The 22,890-nt window shown below is 39.7% G+C and overlaps 1 protein-coding gene across 5 annotated transcripts in view; it reads left to right on the forward strand.

Moving 5' to 3' along the window:
- The window catches only part of PTH2R (parathyroid hormone 2 receptor), a 69,820-nt gene that overhangs the window by 29,185 nt on the left and 17,745 nt on the right, over positions 1–22,890 (forward strand). For 3 of the 5 annotated variants that reach the window (XM_070581877.1, XM_008535427.2, XM_070581878.1), the window contains 6 exons: positions 78–199; positions 5,330–5,427; positions 7,381–7,570; positions 8,773–8,926; positions 16,177–16,237; positions 22,363–22,429. In XM_070581877.1, coding sequence (XP_070437978.1) covers positions 122–199; positions 5,330–5,427; positions 7,381–7,570; positions 8,773–8,926; positions 16,177–16,237; positions 22,363–22,429 — 648 coding nt within the window. In that variant the 5' untranslated portion in view covers positions 78–121. The remainder of the gene's footprint in view (positions 1–77; positions 200–5,329; positions 5,428–7,380; positions 7,571–8,772; positions 8,927–16,176; positions 16,238–22,362; positions 22,430–22,890) is intronic. The other 2 variants (XM_070581879.1, XM_070581876.1) reach the window with 2 other exon arrangements.

Here is a 22,890-nt window from a genome sequence, read left to right on the forward strand (position 1 = left end):
TTAATTTGGAACTTTCATTTTGTAATGGACTCTGAGGCACCTGAGCAGTCTCAGTGGTTTTCTTCATGTCTTTGCAGGAGTTGCTGTCCGACACTGTAATGTGAATGGAACATGGGATTTTATGCACAGTTTAAATAAAACATGGGCTAATTATTCAGACTGCCTTCGCTTTCTGCAGCCAGACACCAGCCTCGGAAAGGTAATGGTATTTTTGTATCTGTGAACCCCTGAGGGAAAGCAGAATAATGTTTTTATGTGATTCTTTTTTCCTTTTTCTTTTTTGAGGAAGATTAGCTCTGAGCTAACATCCACTGCCAATCCTCCTCTTTTTGCTGAGGAAGACTGGCCCTGAGCTAACATCTGTCCCATCTTCCTCTACTTTGTATGTTGGATGCTGCCTCAGAAAGGCTTGCCAATCGGTGCATAGATCCGTGTCTGTGATCCAAACCGGAGAACCCTGGGCCACCGAGGTGGAATGTGTGAACTTAACCACTGTGCCACCCGGGTGGCCCCCCGGAGCTTCCTTTCTTAACTTTCTTCTTTTCTAACACAAGGCACTCCCACTTTGATGAGCTCGTTAGTAAGTGCTGACAGTCCTTCGGTTGTGGGTTTTGTCGCTGACAAGCTTCTTGGATAAAATCGGTCCATGTGAGGAGACTGATGGGTGCTCTGCAATGGAACTAGGCCCACAATGTGCTAATTAAAGTGCTTCAAGATAATTTAGATTTCATTGACAGAAATAAACATTCACAGCATTTACTGTACTCTGCGATCAATTTTTTGTACATTAAATGATGGCAAATGCAAGTCTTTTGCAACCTTTAAATGGCCATTAAATACAATCATAGTTTTATTTACACTGAACTCCAATATCTTATAGTGGTTCTTTATGATTACTGTGTGGTCCAAGAATCAAAATAACTAAGGATGGTAATATTCCCAAGATCTGTACTATTTATTATAAAAATGGCTTAAAAGTTAACTGAAAAATTTGAAGGGTTTTGTTAGCGTAAATAATTTTATCTACCTAACTAAAAATATAGAGTGTTTTCTATTTTTTACAACTTTCAAGCAATAATTTGAGGAAACTTAAGAAAACTAAATATCCTTTAGTTAGAAAACTGGATATCTCCTGAAGTTTCGATAGACTGTAGTGCAAAATGATATTACTTATTTATGAGGTATTAATTATTAATGGTCATAATCAGAGTATTTGTATAAGGAACAAAAAGTGAAAACAAAATGTGCCTTTACAATAAATGCCACATCTTTATTGGGGAAATAGACTAACTAAGATTTTTTTAAACATATATTATTTTGTTCTTAAATAATTTTCGTATCATTGGCCTGACAAAATGAGATAATTACTTTTAATAAAAAGAAGGACAGGGACTCATATGATGGGCCACGAGGTTATTAAATTCTTCAGGTAGTGTATTTAAACAGTAGCATGGTGTAGAAATTACCATATAATATATCTCATATGTAAAAACTATATGAATTTTTGGAAAGCAATTTAGCAATACATCTTAAGAAACACTTCAGAGGGGTCATATCCTTCAATCTTATAATTTTCCTTCTAAGATTCAAGCATAAGGATTTGGAATGGGGGAAACTGAATGGAAAAAATGTTCATTGAAATGTTAATTACTATAGTGAATAGTCCAAATAATTTAAATTTCCAATGAAAAGCTCATATATATGTATATTTTGTAAAGGGTTTGTGGCCTTGTGAAATTCTCTTGGTTTACAGTTAACTGAAAAAAAATCAGGTAATAAACTTGTATATAAATTTGGAATACAGTGCTCAAAACAATAGGAAATGATGCCTGAATAGAATGAAAAGAAATATGTGATGTATTTATAGTGTTTCTTTTTGTTTAATAGGAATTCAGGAAATTTTTTTTCTCCTCCATTTTTTATTTTACACATTATCCAAAAACAGGTGGGAAAGTCTGCAGAGGAATGAAAACTTAAAGGAAAAGAACCATACTTACACACATCACAGTCAAATGGCTGTAAATCAAGGCATAAAGAGAATCTTCAAAGCAGTGAGAGGAAAGGGCAGGTTATATTCAGGGAACAATCATAAAAAAGATGCCGACTTTTACTTGGAAACAATAGAGGCCAGAATACAACGGAGTGACATCTTTAAAGTGATCATCTAGATTAAGATAAAAGCAGAATAATGATATTCTTCAGACAGAAAAAGTCTGAGAGAATTCATCTTCATCAGTACTGCAGCATAAGAAATGCTCAAGAAAATTCCCTAGACAGGAGAGAAGCGTGCCAGCTGGAAGCACAGACTGGCAGGAAGGAATGGGCAGCACCAGGATAGGTACACCTGTGGATAAAAATGACAGACTGAAGAACAAACAAAACCGTGTGTCTGTATTTATTGCTATAATTATATCTATCTTTATATCTATAATTTAATTGATTTAAAAGTTTATTGACTGCTTAAAGCAAACATAATAGCCTCTTATTAGGGTTTATAAATTGTGTAAAAGAAAATCTAAATGGGACAAAGGCTGGGGGAGCAAAATTGGGTACATGATTGTAAAGTTTGTGAAATAGTTCAATATTATTTAAATACAGGCTCTGATAAGTTCAGGATGCATAATCAAGTCTGTATAGTTAACTGCTAAGAAATAGCACAAGTGAAATATTAAGAAATACTTGATAGATCCTCTCTCCCAATAAAAGGTAACAAAGTAAGTACAGAAGAACATAGAAAAGATAGGACACATAGAATGTAAATATCAATGTGTTAGATTTAAACCTGCTGATAGCAATGATTGTGTTCGATGTAAATGGACTAAACATTTCACTTAAAAGGCAGAGATTGTCAGAATTGGTAATAAAAGTATGACTCAATTACATGCTATCTTCAAGAAATGTACTGTAAATATAAAGATACAGATAAATGTAAAAATAAAAGGTATGTTGATATAAAAGGGTGGGAAAAGATATATGATGTGCATACTTTAAGTGTAAGAAAGTTGGTGTGCCTAAGTAGACTTCAAGACAAAGAGTATTACCAAAGATGGAGAGACATTTCAAAATAAAAAAAGAATCAATTTACCAAGATGAAATAACAATCCTAGATATGCATGCATTTAAGAGATTCAAAGTACACACAGCAAAAGTTGTCAGAGGTAAAAGGAGATAAAGTCAAATCTCATCACAGTGGAACTTTTAAAATGCCATTCTTCAATAATTGAAAGAACAAGTAGACAAACCTTCCAGAGGATATCTGTCAAACAATTAGATTAAAATGATGTCTGTAGAATACTATACCCAATAACCACAAATTCACGTTCTTTTGAAGTACACTCTGAATGTTCGTCAAGATGGAACACGTGCTGGGCTGTGAAACAAGTCTCAATAAATCTTAGGATTAAAATCACGCAGAGTATATTCTCTGATCACAAAAGAATTAATTGAAAATCAATTAAAATAAAATATGTAGACAATACACAAGTAGTTGGAAATTTGTATGATCCATGGCAAAAATCTGAAGTGAATAAATATGAAAACTCAGTATGTAAAAAATTGTGGAAAACAGCTAAGGCAAAGCTTAAAGGAAGATTTGTAGCCTTCCATGCTTCCAGAAAAGAAGAAAGGTGAAAATTCAATGATGAAAGTTTCCACATTAAGTTACGTAATGAAATACCTAGAGAAACCACCAAGAGCACTATGCAGAAAGATACATCAAAATGAAATTCTACAAAAGGTTGAAGTAATTCACAGGATGGCAGGAAAAACAAAACAGAGAAATGAAAAATAGAACAACAGAAAATAAAAAATAAAATGATAGACAACATATCAATATTATATTAAAAACAAATGGTCCAAATATACAAATTAACAGAGATTGAAAGAATCTATTAAAACTCATGACCTATCTACATCTACATGTGTGCTATCTACAGGTTTGAAACTCATTTCAAATATGATGATGTATACAGATTATATCCATACCATGGAATACTATTCAGAGACGAAAAAGAAAAAATTTAATATGTACAACTCAAATGGACATTGAGGTCATTGCTCTGAGTGAAAAAAGCAGATCTCAAAAGGTCATATCCTGTATGATTCCATTTATATAACATTTATGAAGTAACGAAATTATAGAGATAGAAAACAGAGTAGTGGTTACCAGGTGTTAGAATGCTGGGGAGGAGGAGGGTGGGTGTGACGGTGAAGGGAGAGGTCAGGGGAGATCTTTGTGGTGATGGAATAGCCCCGATTCTTGACTGCAGTGATGTTTACAAAAATTTACATATGTGACAAAATGACATGGAGCTATGAACACCGAAACTGCACCAATGTCAAATGCCTGGCTTTGGTATTTTAGTATAATTGCCTAAGATGCAACCAATGGAGGGAATGGGTGAAGGGGGCATGGGATCGTTCTTACTATTTTTTCCACTTCTTGTGAATCTATAATTATGTTAAAATAAAAAAATATTAAAGAGGAATGAACTACTGATTCATGCAGCAATATCAGTGAATATCAAAAACAGTATTTTGACCAAAAGGGTGTATACTGTGTAATTCTGAGAAGTCTAAGAACAGTCAAGAATTGTGTGAAGCGTGCGAGCAGGTGCAGCTGCTCCGTGGTGACAGATGGGAGCAGCAGCTGCCTGGGGGTGGGTGTGGGGAGTTGTTTTCGACCAGCCAGCATCACAACAAACTCAGTTTGTTAAAACCCATCACACTGCTCACTTAAAACCTGTCATTTTATTTCATGTAAACTACAGCTCAATAAAAAAGCTAAAGAAAACTAGAAATATTCCAAAAATGACATATGCTTTTTACCAGTTTCCTTTTAAAATAGTCCTGTAAAGTGTTTTATTTACTCCAAATATCACGCTAGATATACAATTCCGGTTAGTTAAAATGAGCAGTACAAAAATACATGAAGTAAATGTTGCAGCATTTAATTTGGCCTCACACAGCAGGAGGTGCCACAGATTGTTGTTACAGCTTTAACCTTGACTGGAAGTCAAGGATGCGTGATAACACATCGCCTATCGCTAAACAGGTGAAAGCATGATGTTTAAGTTTATCTATAATAAGATTACTAGTTCAAACTGCCTTTTTTTTGGTGAGAACGATTGTCCCTGAGCTAACATAGGGGCAATCTTCCTCCATTTTGCATGTGGGACCCCACCACAGCACGGCTTGATGAGCAGTGTGTAGGTCTGAGCCCAGGATCTGAACCTGTGAACCTGGGCCACTGAAGAGGAGCTTGCAAACTTAACCACTACACCACCAGGCTGGCCCCTCAAACTGCTTTTCTTGACTCTGTCCCCTTCAGCGGGAGTTCTTTGAGCGCCTCTCCATCCTGTACACGGTTGGGTACTCTGTCTCCTTTGGCTCCCTGGTGGTGGCTGTGCTCGTCATTGGCTGCTTCAGGTGAGTGGGTCCACGCGCTTCCTCCAGAAGGGACAGGGCTGTTTCTGATCCACTGAAGACACAGAGGTCTCACCGTCTGTGCCCCGGAAGACTTCTCCCAAATACAAGTTTCTGAATTTGGTCCAGTGTTATTACATTATTTGACTTTGACAATTTGTTTTTCATGAGAAATTCAAGGATTTTTTGTTGCTGTTTAAAAACTTAAAGCATTGAAGCAGTATGAAACCATGAAGCCAAGGGATCTGCATGGCAGTGTGTTTTGTTTGCAGTGATGCAGAGCTGAATTGAATGAGTTGCAAAGATTTTCATTCATGAAGTAAAGATTTATTTCATTTTTCCCAATGATTTTGGTGCCATTAGACAGAAATTCTTTTTAAATAATCTCCCAAATTATCTGATATCATATATAAAGAAGTAGTATTTATTGCTTTTGTTGTGGTTTATGTTTTATCCACTTAAATGTTGTCCAGTTCAATTCAACTTACTCTAAATCAACACAAAATTTTGCACACCAGTATGGAGATAAAGCAGTGAACGACGTGTGTAGCACGTTTACTAATGCTCATGATGGCTGCAGCTGGTGTGTGGTCCAAAGAGCTGAGAAACCGGTTCAGTGTGAGAAGTGCTGTGATTCGGGCGGGGTGTCCTGATTTGGGAGGACAGCGGAGGGAGAGGCAGGAAGACCTCCCCAATGGAGCGAAATCTCAAATGGCGCATGAGTCCAAATAAGATTTAACCAAAAGAGGAGGCTGGGGGAGAGGTCAAACCTAAGTTCAGGTCAAGAGAAAGCGTGGAATACTTAGAATTCAGGATTTTGGTGTGGGTGAGACTGGAACGGTAAGCAGGGTGCGGAATGTCTTGAGGCCTGTGGATTATAAGGCATCTGAGGAGCCGTGAAGGATTTTCGGCAGAGGAGTGATGTGAATGTCACTTGCATCGTAAGGTGGAGTGAGAGCTGGTGGGAAGCAGACAGGAGCCCCTCAGCAGAGGCTGCGTAACCCTGGACGAGGGGTGTGGCCTGGCTTCAGGCAGTGGCACTGGGGCTTGGGGTAGAAATGGAAGATTTTGAGATATATTAATTAAGCTGATAATTTTAAGAGTTTAGTGCTAAATTATGTGTGGGAAAAGAGGGGTGAAGGTAGATGACATATTCAGAAAACTAAAATAGAGGATTTAGAAGCTAACAGAAACTGCAACTAAAAAAAGTTTTATATTTTGTTTCCTATTATCTTATAACCCCCTCTTCCTTGAAACTTCTCATACCTATTTCCTGGTTTTTCTCCTTCAACTGATCACTCTTTAATATACTGTCTGGTGTTCACACATTTGTGTTTTTATTTATTTATTTATTTTTTGTGAGGAAGATTGGCCCTGAGCTAACATCTGTTGCCAATCTTCCTCTTTTTGCTTGAGGAAGATTGTCGCTGAGCTAAGACCTGTGATGGTCTTCCTCTACTTTGTATGTGGGATGCTGCCACAGCACAGCATGGCTTGATGAGCAGTGTGTAGGTCTGCGCCTGGGGTCCAAACCCATGAACTCTGAGCCTCCAAAGTGGAGCGCACAAACTCAACCACTAGACCTCCGGGCCAGCACCCTGAGCATTTCAGCTTTAATGATGTTTATCCCTCTTCAAGGTGGTTCTCCATTAGCTATTACTTTAGTATCTAGCGTAATATAACGCTATAGTATAAAGTAGCATAATCTAACACTGTGAAATCTGGATAAACATGGTAGCAGATCAGGATAAATTTGAAATTATTTCTCGAAAAGTTACATTTTAGTTTTTGATCCCAGTTGTTTCTCTTGGAAATATATGATAATGGGTTTCTATCTTTGTTAAAGTTTACTATGTTTTCCTCTTTTTTTGGGAGAAGCTTGGACTCATTTTTGTATTTTCTCTCCCCATTTCTACTTTTATCCAAATCTAAGTACTGAGTATTTTCTCCCCGTAGACGATTGCATTGTACCAGGAACTACATCCATGTGCACTTGTTCGTATCTTTCATGCTGAGAGCTGCCAGCATCTTTGTCAAGGACAGCGTGGTCCATGCTCGCCTGGGAGCAGAGGAGCTGCAGGCCCTGATAATGCGGGACGGCCCACGGAGTTCCATGGAAGCACCTTCTGTGGACAAATCACAATACGTAAGTGTTTTCACCATTTTCTCTCATTATAGATTTGAATAAAATTACAAATAAGTAAAATTTTACAGTCCACTAAATGTGTTAATTTGTTTTATATTATCTTTGAACTAACTGGAGTAGGTGACCAATTTGTACGCTGATATTTAGTACCTCAGCTCTGTCCTCCACTCTCACGCATAATCACTCATCATCTTAGATTGTTAAAAGTACTTGGGCTCTTTCCTCAAGGACATTCTGGGATGGGAACTTCAAAAAGCACGTGAATGGAATGGCATTTGATGTGTGGCCTGTGACAGCTGTCACATCTCACCACTTGCAGAAGTAAAAAGTCCACTTGCAAAATCAGAAGGTTGGGATTTGAAGGCCCGTGACATTTAGTTCTTTTATTGTGGACTCAAAGACTTGTTCCATTGTGAGATCCCATGCCGCTTGATTCTCCTGTTAAATGTCCCTATGTTATTTACTAAATAGGATCACCCAACAATTCCGTCAATTAGAAGCATTATCACCTTTGAAGCAACATATCTGGAAGTTAGGTATTGTAGATGGATTGTCGTGATGGTATGAATTAATGCCCCGGCTGCATCTGTGCCCTTTGGCCTGTGACTTTGGAGTCCCTGCTGATTCTGATTCTGGACTGGCTTTGTGACTTATTTTATCCAAGAAGTAGAAGCGGAAGTGACAGTGTGCCAGTCGAGGGTAGACTTCTGTGAGTGAGCCTCGCCAAGATCAGCTGATCCGGCCCAGATCAGCCGAGTCACCCAGCCAGTCGATAGCAATCATAGATGTATTAAATCTTTATTGTTTTAAGCCATTAACTTTTGGGGCACAAAAAAGACCAGAATAAAATAAATTCATGGTAGAATGATGGATAATATTTCTTCTTCATGCTTTTCTGTACTTTCCTAATTTTCTCTGATGATCATGTATTATTTTTATAAGCAAGGAAAATTAAGGAAAAGTTATTTTTTATAACTTCTAAAGGAAAAATATTTTAAAAATACAATCAAACCCATAGTCTTAAAAATGCTATGTTAAAATAACTTTGTTCTGGTCTCTTTCAGCAGTTGAGGGCTTCCTGTGTACCAGAGATTTATTAGAGTATAGAAAATAAATGAAGAACTGCTTTTCAGTGGTCTGATGTTGGCATCTAGGCCCATCAGCAGCTCTAAAATGATGCGATTCCGGTTTATTTGTAACAGGTTGGGTGCAAGATTGCCGTTGTGATGTTTATTTACTTCTTGGCTACAAACTACTTTTGGATCTTGGTGGAAGGTCTCTACCTGCATAGTCTCATCTTCGTGGCGTTCTTTTCAGACACCAAATACCTGTGGGGCTTCGCCTTGATGGGCTGGGGTAAGGCCTCCCTGTCGCTTTCCTTAAACCACGTCAAGCGTTTGAGGGCTTTCTGTGGTGCCTGTCATCGCGTTCTTTCCGCCATTTTCCTGGTATAACTCTTCTCCATCTTTATCCCTCCTTCTCTCTCCTTCCTTGTTTATTGGGGAAATTGTTAAGGTCGAGTCTGTAATCCTCCTGTTGGTAACAAACTTTCCACGTTTAACTCACAGTTAGTGTTCTTGGGCCAGATTCTTGAGAGGTTCCTTGGCGGAAATATAAGAGAACACATTGTTAGTTACACACATTTAGAACAGCTATGCTTCTGTTTTATGATGTCAGTGTCCTGATTTAGCAATAATTTCATCCTAAAAATTTTGATTTTTGAATTTCTAAGATAAAATGACACATCTTTGATTTGTATTTCTAGGTTGTGTAATGAGAATGCCAGAAAGGAATTTATGACTATCTTGGCTACATTTAACAACACAAATTACAAACTAATTATGTAGACTTACCATTATCTTCTGGAAGGAAATAATTGAAATTACTTTGGCACAAGAAATTTAAGAAAAAGGATATTCAGCTCACATTCCAAAAATGTCTTATCAGTGCCAGAAGGATTACTGGACTAGACACTAACTCAGCAGGATGGGGAGAAAAGGACATGGTTTGCTTGTTAAAATTTAAGAGAAATTGGGGCTGGCCTCATGGCTGAGTGGTTAGAGCTCGGCGTGCTCCACTTTGGTGGTCTGGGTTCATGAGTTTCGATCCCGGGTGTGGACCTACTCCACTCACCAGCCATGCTGTGGCAGCGTCCCACATACAAAGTAGAGGAAGACTGGCACAGATGTTAGGTCAGGGCTAATCTTCCTCAAGTAAAAGGGGGAAGATTGGCAACAGATGTTCACTCAGGGCCAATATTCCTCATCAGAAAAAAAAGAAAAAAGCCTAAGAGAAGCAAAAACTCATATATGGTTAAAATGAAGTCTTGAGATTAACAACTGCAGATCTTAATTGCTATTTTAATATCCAAATTATGAGGTGCTCCGCACAGGAAAAAAAAATAACTAAGTGGCTCAAGATTAAATTTGAGAGGTTTTCCTCCAAAATAATGATGTTTCTTTGCTTGTTTTGCCTTAATATTGTTTTAACACTTGAAAATGTAAAGTAAGGAGTTTTGAATTTCCTGCTGATTAAATAATATCCTTTAAGGAGACAAAGGGTCAATTTACTGTAACATTTCATTTGTTGTGAAATAACGATTGTTATGAATGAAGTTTTGCTTCTGAAGGCAGGTTGTCTATTTTAAGGGTCTCCCTTATCTTTGACTAGCAGTTACTAAAAATAAAAAAGACATATTTTAGTTTTTAGGGTACTTTGGAAATTTTCTCAACAGTTTTTGGTAGTTTGCCTTCTAATCGAAGTTGTATCTGAGTACTCATGTAGTTCCTAGAAGTTGGTAAAGGTGTTGATAGAAAATTCAGTAATGAAAGTAGACGTATGTCTGAGTTACAGTTTAGTTTTTGGATTTCCACACCTCTAGTCACCACCAATCAAAAAGAATAAATTCTTTTTCTTTTTTTTACCTACTGGTTTGATAGCTAACTCCCCATCAACTCTTATTTGGGCTGAGTCACTCAGTCTGTCCATCTTTAAAGTCAGGAGTTTGTCCCACTGAAACCCAGGAAAAACTGGTTTTCAAATTTTTCCCTGAAAAAGACAAAAAGTAGCCAAGGTTCCAGTGAGCTTCTTTGCAAATATGAGTTTCTCACCTTCCTTTACAACTTCTATTAATTTGTCTACAAGCATTTTGGCATAGAAATGACAAGCACGGTAGACGACCATCATTACTTGAAATCTTCATTTCATCAGATGCTTTAGGAATACACATGAAAGCAAGTAAGGTTTGCATGAGGCTCACTTTGAAAAAAGCATTTTACCTGCGATGTCACACTCTCTTAATTAACTGCAATCAAAAACAGTCATAATCAACATTTATGGAGTTGTGTTTCTATAGTTGATCTATTTCAGACTCTGTCTCTCTTTGCAACTCCATTTTTGTAGGAAATAAATTATCTGGTCTAGGGCATATATAATTAAAAGAATAGTGAATATTCTTTTAAGACTACCCCTCTGCTCCTGAAACACAGCTACCATTTAAAGAAATAAATATCCAAGTCTATTTGACTAATGGACTATTTTTCTCTTATCTCAGTATTGAGCGTCTGATTTTAAAATATCATTTTTCCAAATCTCTATAAGAAAAATAATGATCAAAAACCTTATAGCTGCTTTGCAGGATGCTTTGCTAGCTGAGTTCATAGTGAATGCAGTTTCTTACTTTCTTCCAACTATGTGGCTGCCTGGCTTCCCTGGAGAAAGGAGCTCACTTAGACTCCTTTTTACCCATTTGGATCTTCAGCTGGGTGAATGCTCAGAACCTTATTACTCACATGGTGGTGATGTTGGAGTTACATTGTTTACGTTGATTTTGCTGATTCTTAACAATAAATTGGAAGGGAAGGAGATTACAATATAAAGAGGAACAGATGTCATATCTAACCTTTACTAAATTGAAGGCAAATATTTAAAATGACTCTTTTTACACATTTTTATCACAAAATGAGATGTATAGAGGAGTAAAAGCAAATACTAACGATAACTATATTTCCCTTCTTTCAGCCAACCACATTCTTAATTTTCCCCATCCTTGCCTCAATTTTCTCATAAGTAAGGCACTTTATTCTTGATTCCACTTTATTCTTTCAGCTACACATTTTCCTATATATTTAATTCTATATTTAAAAGGTGTCAGTCTTGGGCCAGCCCTGGTGGCTTTGGCTTAGTGATTGAGTTTGGTGTTCTCCACTCCAGTGGCCTGGGTTTGGTTCCTGTGTGTGGACCTACACCACTCGTCAGTGGCCAAGCTGTGGCGGCAACTCACATACAAAAAGAGGATGATTGGCAACAGATGTTAGCTCAGGGTCAATCTTCCTCAGTGAAAAAAAAAAAAGGTGTCAGTCTTGTTTCTTTATTCTTATTGAATGTGGCAATTTACCTCTGTGTTAGCAGCTGCTCTTACTTTTAAACCATCAGATGAGATGCTGGTATGTACATATTGTCATAGAAAAGACCTGTCCTGGTTATACTCCATTGCTGAGCTTTCATGTAGAATATTTTCATATTCTGTACTCTTTGAAAATACTCAAGAGAAGGCACTACACTTTCAGTTTTATTTTCTCGTGTAAAATGATCTCAATACAGCAGACATTTTTTGATGGTCCTTTGGTAGTAAATAGAACCGCAGTGCAGAGACATGCATTACTGGCCCGCCTGCGAGAAGCAGGCTGCAGGACCCTTTAGTTACTTTGTTTTCTGTTTGCTGTTCTTGTCATACTGTTACATTCAACATATTAAATTTACAAAGTCTGTCCTTCATGAAATTATTTGATAGTCAATATAACACCTTTACACAATTAAAAATCTTCATTGTTTGCTACAAGCAAAATATAAAATCTAGAAAAACCATTTCTCCCTTTTCCTATGATTTTTTTTTCTTTTTGCTGAGGAAGACTGGCCCTGAGCTAACATCCACGTCCATCTTCCTTTACTTTATACATGGGACACTTACCACAGCATGGCTTTTGCCAAGTGGTGCCATGTCCGCACCTGGGATCCGGACTGGTGAACCCCAGGTCGCTGAGAAGTAGAATGTGTGCATTTAACTGCTGCGCCACCAGGCCTCCCCTCGTATGATTTTTTAAATGCCATTATTAATTCTATTGAAGGTTGTCTTAAAGTCAAAATTATATTTAACCATTAGAGTTAATAAAAGATCTATATTTTGACCCTACTTTATGAAAGATAGGGAACTTGGTTCTCTCTGCTTGTCATTTTTCCAGACTTTCACAATGTAATTTGGAGTTTTACTTCCAGTCATTTAAAATTGTATGGATTACTACCTCTCTCAAAGAAAATAAACTATTGTCAACTTTAGATTCAAATCTGTAATGATCATGTAGATTTTCTCTGTGGGTTCACCTAGTTTCAAGATTCCGCCTTCTCTCCATCAATTTGATTTCCTATGGTTTCTGCCCACTGGTGATATTAATTCAATAAGCATATTTTCTTTTCCGCTGTGGCTCTTCTGTTCCAGACTGGTCCTTTTTCACAATGCCTTTCTCTATTCTTCTAGAGCATTTTTTTGGACTATGAATTAGATATAATTTTAAAATATTGCTTGTGTCTCCTGTAGTAATTCCATCTCAGGAGGAGGCAGTTCTTCTAGAGTTTCACAAACAGACATTCTCCTTTGTCAGATGGAAGACTTTTGAAGGCTCAGCTGTTTTCCTGACCGAGACATGTGCTAATTCAGTATTGGCTTTAGAGTCCTGTGAGAATAGAGAACAATTTTGCCAAAATTATATGGAGGGACTTCCAGGTTCCTTAAAGGATGACTCAGCAGGGATGGGTAGTGAGTTCCAGCATGCGGCAATGAGTCCAGACTGGCCTGGAGCTTCACGTTTGAGCAGTCAGCACAGATTGGATTTCCAGGGAAGTCAAGGTTTCTGGTTAGTAAGACGTCATATGTCTGTGGCAGGCCTGGGAATCCGCATGTCATGATGGGTCTCTAATTTTTAGCACTGACTCTACACTTTATGATCAAGCCATGACCACAATGCTTCAGTAGCATCGCAGGAGGAGGGTGAGGCTGTGGCTGCGTTCTGCCAAGCCTCTGAAGTGTGCAAAACAAGATAAAATTACACAGACTCTATCACCCCACTTTGGCTTCAAGGCATCTCTGCTTTATGCAGTGGGATGCTGTATAAGCTTTGGTTTGAAGAAAATTTAATTGCTAAAAGTTTTTGACTGCTATTAGTTAGTCCAAACCTTCATTTTATTTTATTTTATTTTATTTGTGAGGAAGAGTGAGCTAACATCTGTGCCAGTCTTCCTCTGTTTTGTGTGTGGGATGCCACCACAGGGTGGTCTGACGAGTGGTGTGTAGGTCTGTGCCCAGGATCTGAACCCATGAACTCAGGCCACTGAAGTGGAGCACGCAAACTTAACCACTGCGCCACGGTGCCGGCCTCCAAACTTCATTTTGAAGGAGAGCAGTAATGGAGCCACAGCAGAACCCAAGTCTACGTTTCTTAGAGCAGACTTGCCTCTGTCTCAGAGTCACTTACTGATACTGACACATTTTATGGCAATAACTCAGCTCTTAAGGTAAATGCATAAATTGAGTAGCATTCAAATTTACATGAAATTTATTTAAATTAATATTTAAATTTAAAATAACGTCTAAGCTTCATCTTTTTCTATATGTATGTGATCTCAGTTATGTAATAATGTGATACTAAGATCCTTAAAGATTCTCAAAGCGGTTTCTGTTCTTCACTCCTCCGTGATTGTCTCTATGCTGGTCTTGTGAATGAGGGTCTCCCAAGAGGACAAGAAAGCAATTTCATTAAGACAAGATGCTCGATATAAAATACTTGTTATAATTACTGTCTAAAATGTAGTTCCAGCGCAGCACCATTAATCACCGTGTAGAGAACATCATTCAGCAAGCTGCCTGATGAGCAGACTGTGAAGCAGAAGAGAAAGACCTGCAAATAAGAGAATGTGAAAACCGCATCACAGTCAGACAGATGCTTTTTAAAGATCGCCAGGGCAGCAGAACAGCAACGGGACCCATGTCAGGCCTTTTGAACCTTCCTGTCAGAAGGAGCCATGCTCTCCATTGCATAGGATCATTCTTGTTTCTTCTTCATAGCACTAATTGATAACTGAAGATGTGTTATTAATTTTGCCTCTACCACGAGAATATGTTTCAGGAAAACAGGGTTATTGTTTATCTGTTCATTGTTTTATCTTCTGAGACTAGAACACTCCTTGGCGCTTAAGTGGGCACTTCATAAATGCTTACTGGATGGGTGAACGGATAGTAGATGGATGGATAGATAGAACACGTAAGCTGAACCTAAGAAATTACTGAAACTGGGAATATCTATTTTGACAAAAACCATTTCCTGGAACATAGAATTCAAGCATATTTTTTTAAAAAAGGAGTTATATACAAACAATAAACAAAATTGGAGTAAAGAATCATAAACTTAACCACGCAGACAGCTTGAGGCTAAATTCAATCAGATGATCACTGAGGAGACCAAAGAAATTCTCTATTGAGGGCATCATCTTCTTTTCATTTTTTAATGAAATTTTCCTTCATCTGAATCTATTTCTTTGTTCACTTCTTTGCTAAGAAGATCTGAAAAATTAAAAATATATATTTAAAAGTAAAGAATTTAATATTGTGTTTAGTAAAAAATGTTTTAAGTTAGATGAGAACGTTTTCTCTCTCCTTCTAAGGTAAGCTTCCCAGCTTCCTTAGTGTTTTCATCATGGTCTCCCTTTCCTTTTTTTAACCCTCTTTCATAAAGCCTGCAGAACTAACAGTTACCCATTAAAGCCTGTGGTCCTGTGTTGCGGTGTTCCATAGTCCTGGTTTGTGATTGTTCTGTGATGTCAGAGTCTATCAGCTACAGTGTGAACTCCACAATCGACCTTTCCTGGGTCACAGGACTCGTGGAAAGTCAGTGGAACAGATCTGACGTTGCAGCTCACAAGGCGTCTATCTTTATGAAGGACAAATGTCTTCAGCTCACATCCTCAGACTGACACAGCGACTGCCCTTTGCTAAGCTATTCATGCTGCAAATGCTTCTGTCTTGAGCCAACATGGACAAAAAAAGGAAGAGGCTGAACTGACCACAAACGTTCTATTTCATGACTTGCAGCATAGCCTCTCTATGCCTTCACTTTTAGAATGAAAAAGTTCTAACGTTTCAAAACAACAGCCTCTCTGCAGCTCCTGTGAGTCCCTCGTGTTGCCTCTCTCCTCCTGGAAAGCGCGTGCTGTCAGTGTGGCAAGAGTCAACGTCGAGTGCGCCGACGCTGCCTACTGTGGCCCCAGGATATTCATCCCCCACAAAGTGGCTCGACCTTCTGTCCCTCAAGTGGAAGCTGGGCCAACCTTCATCTCAGACTTTGAGGAACAGATTACTCAGTGCGCCCCACTCATTTCTCAAAAGGACAAGAGGAATATTAAGTGGACTTTTCCTGTTCACGCATCAACATTTTTCATGTCTGTTTTTCTCTCTCAACTTTTAATAGTATACTTTTGTGTTTGGGGGAATATAAGGGAAAAAAAAATCCCTTAATCTTAAGAGAAATATGGTCTCTGAATCCTTTTCTGATTTGCAGGGTTCCCGGCGGTGTTTGTTGCAGCCTGGGCTGTGGCACGGGCGACTCTGGCTGATGCAAGGTGAGTAGAAAGAAGAGGGAGGGTGAGCCTTGGAGTTTCATAAGACTCCAACTTCCTGCTTGGAGTTCACACTTGCAGTGGTTCTTGGCAGCATCACCCTTTAGGGGTGTCATATGGGAGATTACCCTGATGTGATGGTACATTAGCAGCAAGCTGTCCATCCCTGAGGTCACAGAACAGAAAGACATACAGACCAGATTAGGATGCTCGAACTCCACGCTTATGAAATCAATTTAAAATACCTTGAGAGAAGCAAGGGAGAAGAGATGGGTAAGTTAACACTTAGGATCTGGTGTGAGCAGGTGGAAGGACCACATGACCCAAGTCCTGGTATAGGCAGTACTCACATCTCTTCTTTCTCTGCCACACCAGCCTTCCCCCTTGACGGTGTGGTCATGAGGATCAGAGATGAGGTTGCAGCACGGGGACCCTGACGGAAGATGGCCAGGGCCAGGGGCACACACCTGCTGCCTCAGAGATGCAGGTGCAGGTACGCCTGCCTGGCTACAGCTGTAGCTTGCCAGTAGCCTGGGGAGCAGCTCTGGGTTTTATTTGTGCTTCTGGGGCAAAGGATATGGGGATGGGTTTCACCAGTCAGTGGCTGAATTAAGACGTCAGGAGGAGTGAGCACTTACTGTGCATCAGGGATATTTCATGCCCAGGTGCCTCATTTATATTTAGTACCTGCATTTAACATGCATGCTCTACTGACTAACTGCTTATCTGTATTTAATGCAAACTCTGGGGTTCATCCATCCCATTTGCTTTCTTGTCTTCTAAGCGTAATTAAATGTTTTTCAACAGCAAAACAGACTCACCTTAGAAGTGGAATCCGTCCCAGTGAATCCCTAGCCCCCAGTTGTCTTCGTGCCTCTTTAGGGTTACGTGATGAATAGGTGCAGAAACATTCATTTCTTCATATTATTTCTAGTTTTAGTAATGAAGAGTCAAAGAGAAAAAGGAGCAAGTGGGAAAGCTCTCGGGTGCCTGCCCTTTGCTTTCATGGTCCAACTTACTGCTGTGGACTGAATTGCGTCCCCAAATTCAAATGCAGAAGCCCAAGCCCAGTGTGGCTGTATGTGGAGACAGGGCCCATAGGAGGTTACTAGGGTTAAATGAGGTCATGAGGGTGGGGCTATGGCAGGACAGGATTAGTGTCCTATGAGAAGAGACCCCAGAGAGCTCACAAAGTGAAGGACTTACGCACACAGCAGGGTGAGGGGAAGAGAGGCCTCACCAGAAACGGACCTCCAGACTGAGAAATTAAATGTCTCTTGTTTAAGTCGCCTGGTCTATGGCATATTGTCCTGGCAGCCCCGGCCGACTGAGACACAGCTTTGACTCATGCGTGTGGTCATGTGGAGCATCCTCTGTGTTAACAGAACAGGATTCAGGATCCACAGACTGCGCACATTGCACGACAGCAGCTCCTTTCTGTCGCTCCTGGGAATCCCTCTTTAATTTGAGCTGACACGTTTGTTTGAGGTATGAGGTGTTTTCTTCAGGAATCACTTTGTCTGTGTGAGTGCCACGCTCCGTGAGCACCTAACTCTGTAGAGAACCTGCCACGGCTCCCAAAATTCTGACCTCCACCACCCTTCTCCTCAGGTGCAGCCTCCCGGCTCCACGCCCTACAGCTCCCCACCCGTCAGCCTCCTCCTTCTGGGACTCACTGGCTTTGCACTTTCACTTGCTTTTCTCTCCTCATGCTGCTTGGATTTTTAACAATTGAGGGCTCCCGTTACGCACAGTGTTGCCGTTATTGCTGTATTTACACAGCAGTGTTGGAAGTCTCAACCAAACCCTGCAGCACCTGCTGTTTGACTTCTCAGAAGAGGGAGGGGGGTTGAGTCGGTAAAGAGGTGCTAAATAACATGAAACCATTTACCCTGAGATGTGTAACCGTCTAACTCAGATTCGGACTTTCAGAGAAGGCAGGGCCAAAGGCATATTTTGGTTGGACCCTCTCATGTGAGATGTGAATAAAATGAGACCAGAGACGTCAGGTCACCTCTCAAGGCCCGCAGCCAGCCTGGAGCAGCTCTGACTCATTCATCTATCAGCGGATGTTGCAGGCCCTGACAGCAGAAGGAGTGCAAATGTAGTCACAATGCATTTCATATTAAATTAGATAGTTAGTTTTCTTAGTTATCTTGCATTCTTTCTTAAAAATCAAACTAAATCATAAACCAGTAATAATCATGGCTTTTCGCTGAAAAAAAAAAAAAGAAATCCAGGTTTACTATTTTTGAGGCAAAAATATTTGAGGTACAAAATATTTTGAAAAATATAGCAGATACTAAATATTGCTCTAAAACAGTTGAATTAATGTAGAAAAATTAAATATAAGTTTGATTATGTGACTCTGTGGAAAATATTTATTCCCACCTTACTCGGAATAAATGAATTCTATACTTACTGCCCTTATCTGAGAGTCATAATTGGGTTACGGGGTCATTCTACATTTATTTTGTGTATAAAACCAAACTGCATTACCACATACATGGCATGATTTCAAAATTGCCTGACTTGATTTCTCATGAAATTCAGCTTGTCTATAGATAGCAAATCTGTGGGTTTTCTTGAGCGTGGTCTGACCTCTGTGTGCTGGGTCACAAGTTCGGTGGAGAGAGCAGACTCGCAGAATCCACAAAGGACTGATGGGTCCCTGTGCTGTCTCTGAGGTTGGAGATTCATCTCTTTCTGATCTGGCCTATCAAAGCCAGAACTCTGCTTTTTTGTGCATCTTGACCATTTAGAGAGAAGCAGATTAGACCTAGTTTGAGAAGGTGCCCTAAATTCTATTGAATATTCAAAGGAAGTCTCTTCCAGTTCTAAAATTCTATCAAAAGTGTGATCTGACTAAGAGATAATTGAGTGTTTAGATTGGAGAAATGAACTTAAAAAGTGAGTGATTTTGTTTCTTTTTGTTTTACTTACAAAAGCAAAAACATCTCACAAGATACCTTGTTACCTCCTCCCTCCTCACTCGGAGGAGATGAGATGCCCCCAGGAGACGTGGGGCTGAGGTGGGAAGGACCCAGGAAAGAAGCCGGTCGCTCCTGGGAGACCCGCGTGGCTCTCAGGCTTCTGCCCTCGCTCTGCTGGCGTCAGGCTGTGAGCTGTGGAGACAGTGTGGATCCGGTCAGGCCGAGTCCCTGGTCCTCTCTGGCAGAACCGTGGGCCTCCTGCTTCCAGTCCCGGCTGCAGCAGGGCCTCCTGTCCAGCGAGACCGCTGTGCCTCACGCTGCATTTTCCCTGACATCCCTTCCTGCATTTCCTGGAGTGTTAAAATTTATTTTAAAAAATCTGAACAGAGGGTAGTTCCTGGGCCATGTTAACAAATACAGTATGAGCTGAGACACTGAAGAATTAGTGAAAAAACAAGATTAATAGCATTTTCTTAAAAAAAAATCTGAAATCTTGGTTGCCTTTCATATCAAAAGGCAAAGTTGAAACTTTGAGTTGAAAATGATCAAAGTCAAGTTTTTCCTGTTTTTAGAAGTAGCTGGTTTGACCTACTTCCAAATACAATCATTTTATAGAGCTAAAATTGTGCAAATGAATTCCAGTGTGCTAGGAGACACGAAGATGAAGTGTCATTGAGGCAGAAAGAGAAGATTGTGAAGATATTACCATATGTCAAAACTGAAAAGAAATTTATGGAATCCAAGAGTTTAGTAGCTGGTGAATCAATGCTCAATTCACATTCGTACGCCGTCTGCCCCTTTCCTTACAGCCTTTTCATGGAAGAGAGATAGACTCTGCACAAGTCAGCAACACTGTCTTTTATCTTTCTTGTCTGGTTGAAGAATGTGAAAAGTAGGTGCATGCAAATAATGCTGGGAGATGCTCGATGATGTGCAAACCCGTCCTTGCTTTCCATTGTTGTTCAGACTTCGCATCTCAGGGTGGCCGGACCAGAATCACCCTGTGTTCTAGGGTCTGGTTGTTCTAATTGAAAACATCCTCTCAGGGGTGCTATGCTCCCAAGCTCTCTTGGTGCTGATATGGAAAGAAATAAAACATATACTGTCAAAAGGAAAGAGCAAGTTGCAGAATAGGGTATACATTGCAGTTCTTTTCTAAGATAGGGGAAAATAAGATTATAGTATTTACGTGTTGACGAAAATAATCCATAGTCAATCTAAAAATAAAGATGAGGAGAGTTTGTTATGAGCCAAGTTTGAGGACTACAGCCTGGGGCCTTCCTTCCCCAGAAGGGCACCAAAAACGTGGGGTGTGCAGAGTGGTTATACACCGTCTTGGAACAAAGAGCATACATCACATATGACAGGAATGTCTCTTTTACAACAGTCATGAGATGCTTAGCTGTCACAGTAGGTCAGTGGTCACCAGGTGAGCACAGCAGGTCGGCAATTAATCCTTAGTTTCCAGGAAGAGATGCTCATCCTTAAGGAAATGCCAATATGGGGGGCAGCTACATGCCTATCTTTAAGGGCATCATTCTTGTCCTTGGGACACAGTAAATGTTTAAAGCAGATGTACAATGTCTGCTCAACAGGCTACATCAGGCCCTTTTGGAAAAACAAGGTGAGGCCAAGTTAGTTTTACAGCAAATGGCTTCCTCATATGCTCCAATATCCTATTGCTTGTCATTTATCATATGTGTAAGGGAACACTGGAAGCATATACAGTAAAGAAATAAAAGATGTTACCCAAGGAGCAGGCAGAGGCAGAGGTGGACAGGAACATGGGAGGACGGAGATGTCTCAGCTGTCTGTCTTTTATATAGTTTGATTTTTGAAATGAGAATGTATTGCCCATATAAAAATTTAAATTTAAAAAATATGTAGTTATTACTTGTGTACTGAAAATGTTTTACCCTCGAGGAATGGTTGAAATAGATTTTATTATCCATGACTTGTTCATTAATTTAAAAGTAACTTTTTGATAAGTTTATCATCTAGATTTAAAAAATTACCATGTTCCTAAAATTTCTCTATAAGATTTCATTCACTGTTGCCACAGTCACTGCTAGGTTTTGTCTAAGGAGAAAGAAGCTGAAGGCTTTTGTTTATGTCTCTTTAAAGAAACTGTTTAAAGTGCTGCATGAAAGTTTCAAGTGGAACTGGTTTTCCTCAACCTGTGCTGTTGGTTCTGGTGTAAGAGCTTTACCCTGAACCAGATCCCGTGAGGTTAGTCAGACTTCTCCTGAAGTCAGTTCACGATGACACTTACTGGTACCCACTGCTGTGTCCCGTTCTGAGCGCTCATAATCCATCAGAGAGCAAGAGCAGCAGTGGTCCCTGCCCACCTAGAACGTGGATCCTGGCGGGTGGGAGGGGCAGAAAATGTGTGTCACAAATAGGTAAATTATATGGTGTGTTTATTAAGTACTGTTAAAAACTAACTTTTAAAAATTAAAGATAAAATAATGGATCTTATGCAAATATACAATGAGCACCTGCCGAAGATTTTTTACTCACTGGTTAATGAGGGAACCAGTAAGATGTTACAAACAGTTCACAGGAGAAATAAAAGAATCATGTGCTTATATTTAATGAAGTGAACACTGACATAAATTTGCAAATTAATGCAAAACCTGGTCAATATCCACAGGGCACTAACCAGTCACATTCCATGGAACACAGCTTTTGTCATTTCTATGGTCAAAAGTCATGTTCCTCGTTCTCTATTCCTTTCCCATCAATGAGAGTCATTTCATTATTGTCAGTTTTCTATTGCATTTCTGTGGATAAGAATGGTTTCATCATTGTCAGAGTCCAACAACTTATGGAGTTATAAAATAGAACTGCTGTGACTTCTGAAAGTGAGAGCCTTTATCATTCCAGTGACATAAAAATGAAGTATCGGTTGTATCACGTTTTCTTGTGACTCTGGAAATGTGGTTTTGACTCTTATTACTATAAAAATAATTCACTAATATCTGTGATACTCTAGAGCTAGGAGTATGGAAACCAGGACCCATTACACTTTTTTTTTTCACTGGTTGGGTGTTTTACGAGAAGAGTTTTTTGTCTATTTGTTTCTTAATCAAAAGTTTGGGGCTGGAGTTTTTGGTAAAACTTAAAATGCTGCTTAATTCTCACTGCCTATTTGTTCTGCCAACTTATTCATGAAAGTTCCTTTCCATGTCTCAGGTGCTGGGAACTCAGTGCTGGAGACATCAAGTGGATTTATCAGGCCCCAATCTTAGCAGCTATTGGGGTAAGTTTAAGAGCCTCTATAGTAAAAAAAAAAACAAAAAAAAAAACCAAAAAAAACCCCAAAAAGAAACACCAAGATGCATGATTAAACTGCTGCGGAAACCCAGAGAAAGTCTGCCATTTTGTCCCACAAGGTTTAGGGGACTCCCACGTGACAGCAGCAGCTGTTGGGGGAGGTGGGCTGGGATCAGACCCTTATTGCTGTGACACGGACCCACGCAGAGAGCTCATCCCCTCCCTTTAGTCAGCCAGCACACGGCACAGCTCCAGACTTCAGACGCTCATGGACGCTCCAGACAGGACCTGGTGCCCTGCGAGGGTGTCCTGTGTGCCAGGGAGCAGGGGACACTCGAGCTGGAGAGCACGTCGCCGACCTTGTCTGCTGTAACATTTCCGCTGTGTGTTACATCAGTGCCGTGAAAGAGAACAAAACTCACCAGATGCTTACTCTTGACCTTCCTC

This window comes from Equus przewalskii, chromosome 17 (assembly GCF_037783145.1).
Source record: "Equus przewalskii isolate Varuska chromosome 17, EquPr2, whole genome shotgun sequence".
Classification (NCBI taxonomy): Eukaryota; Metazoa; Chordata; class Mammalia; order Perissodactyla; family Equidae; genus Equus; species Equus przewalskii.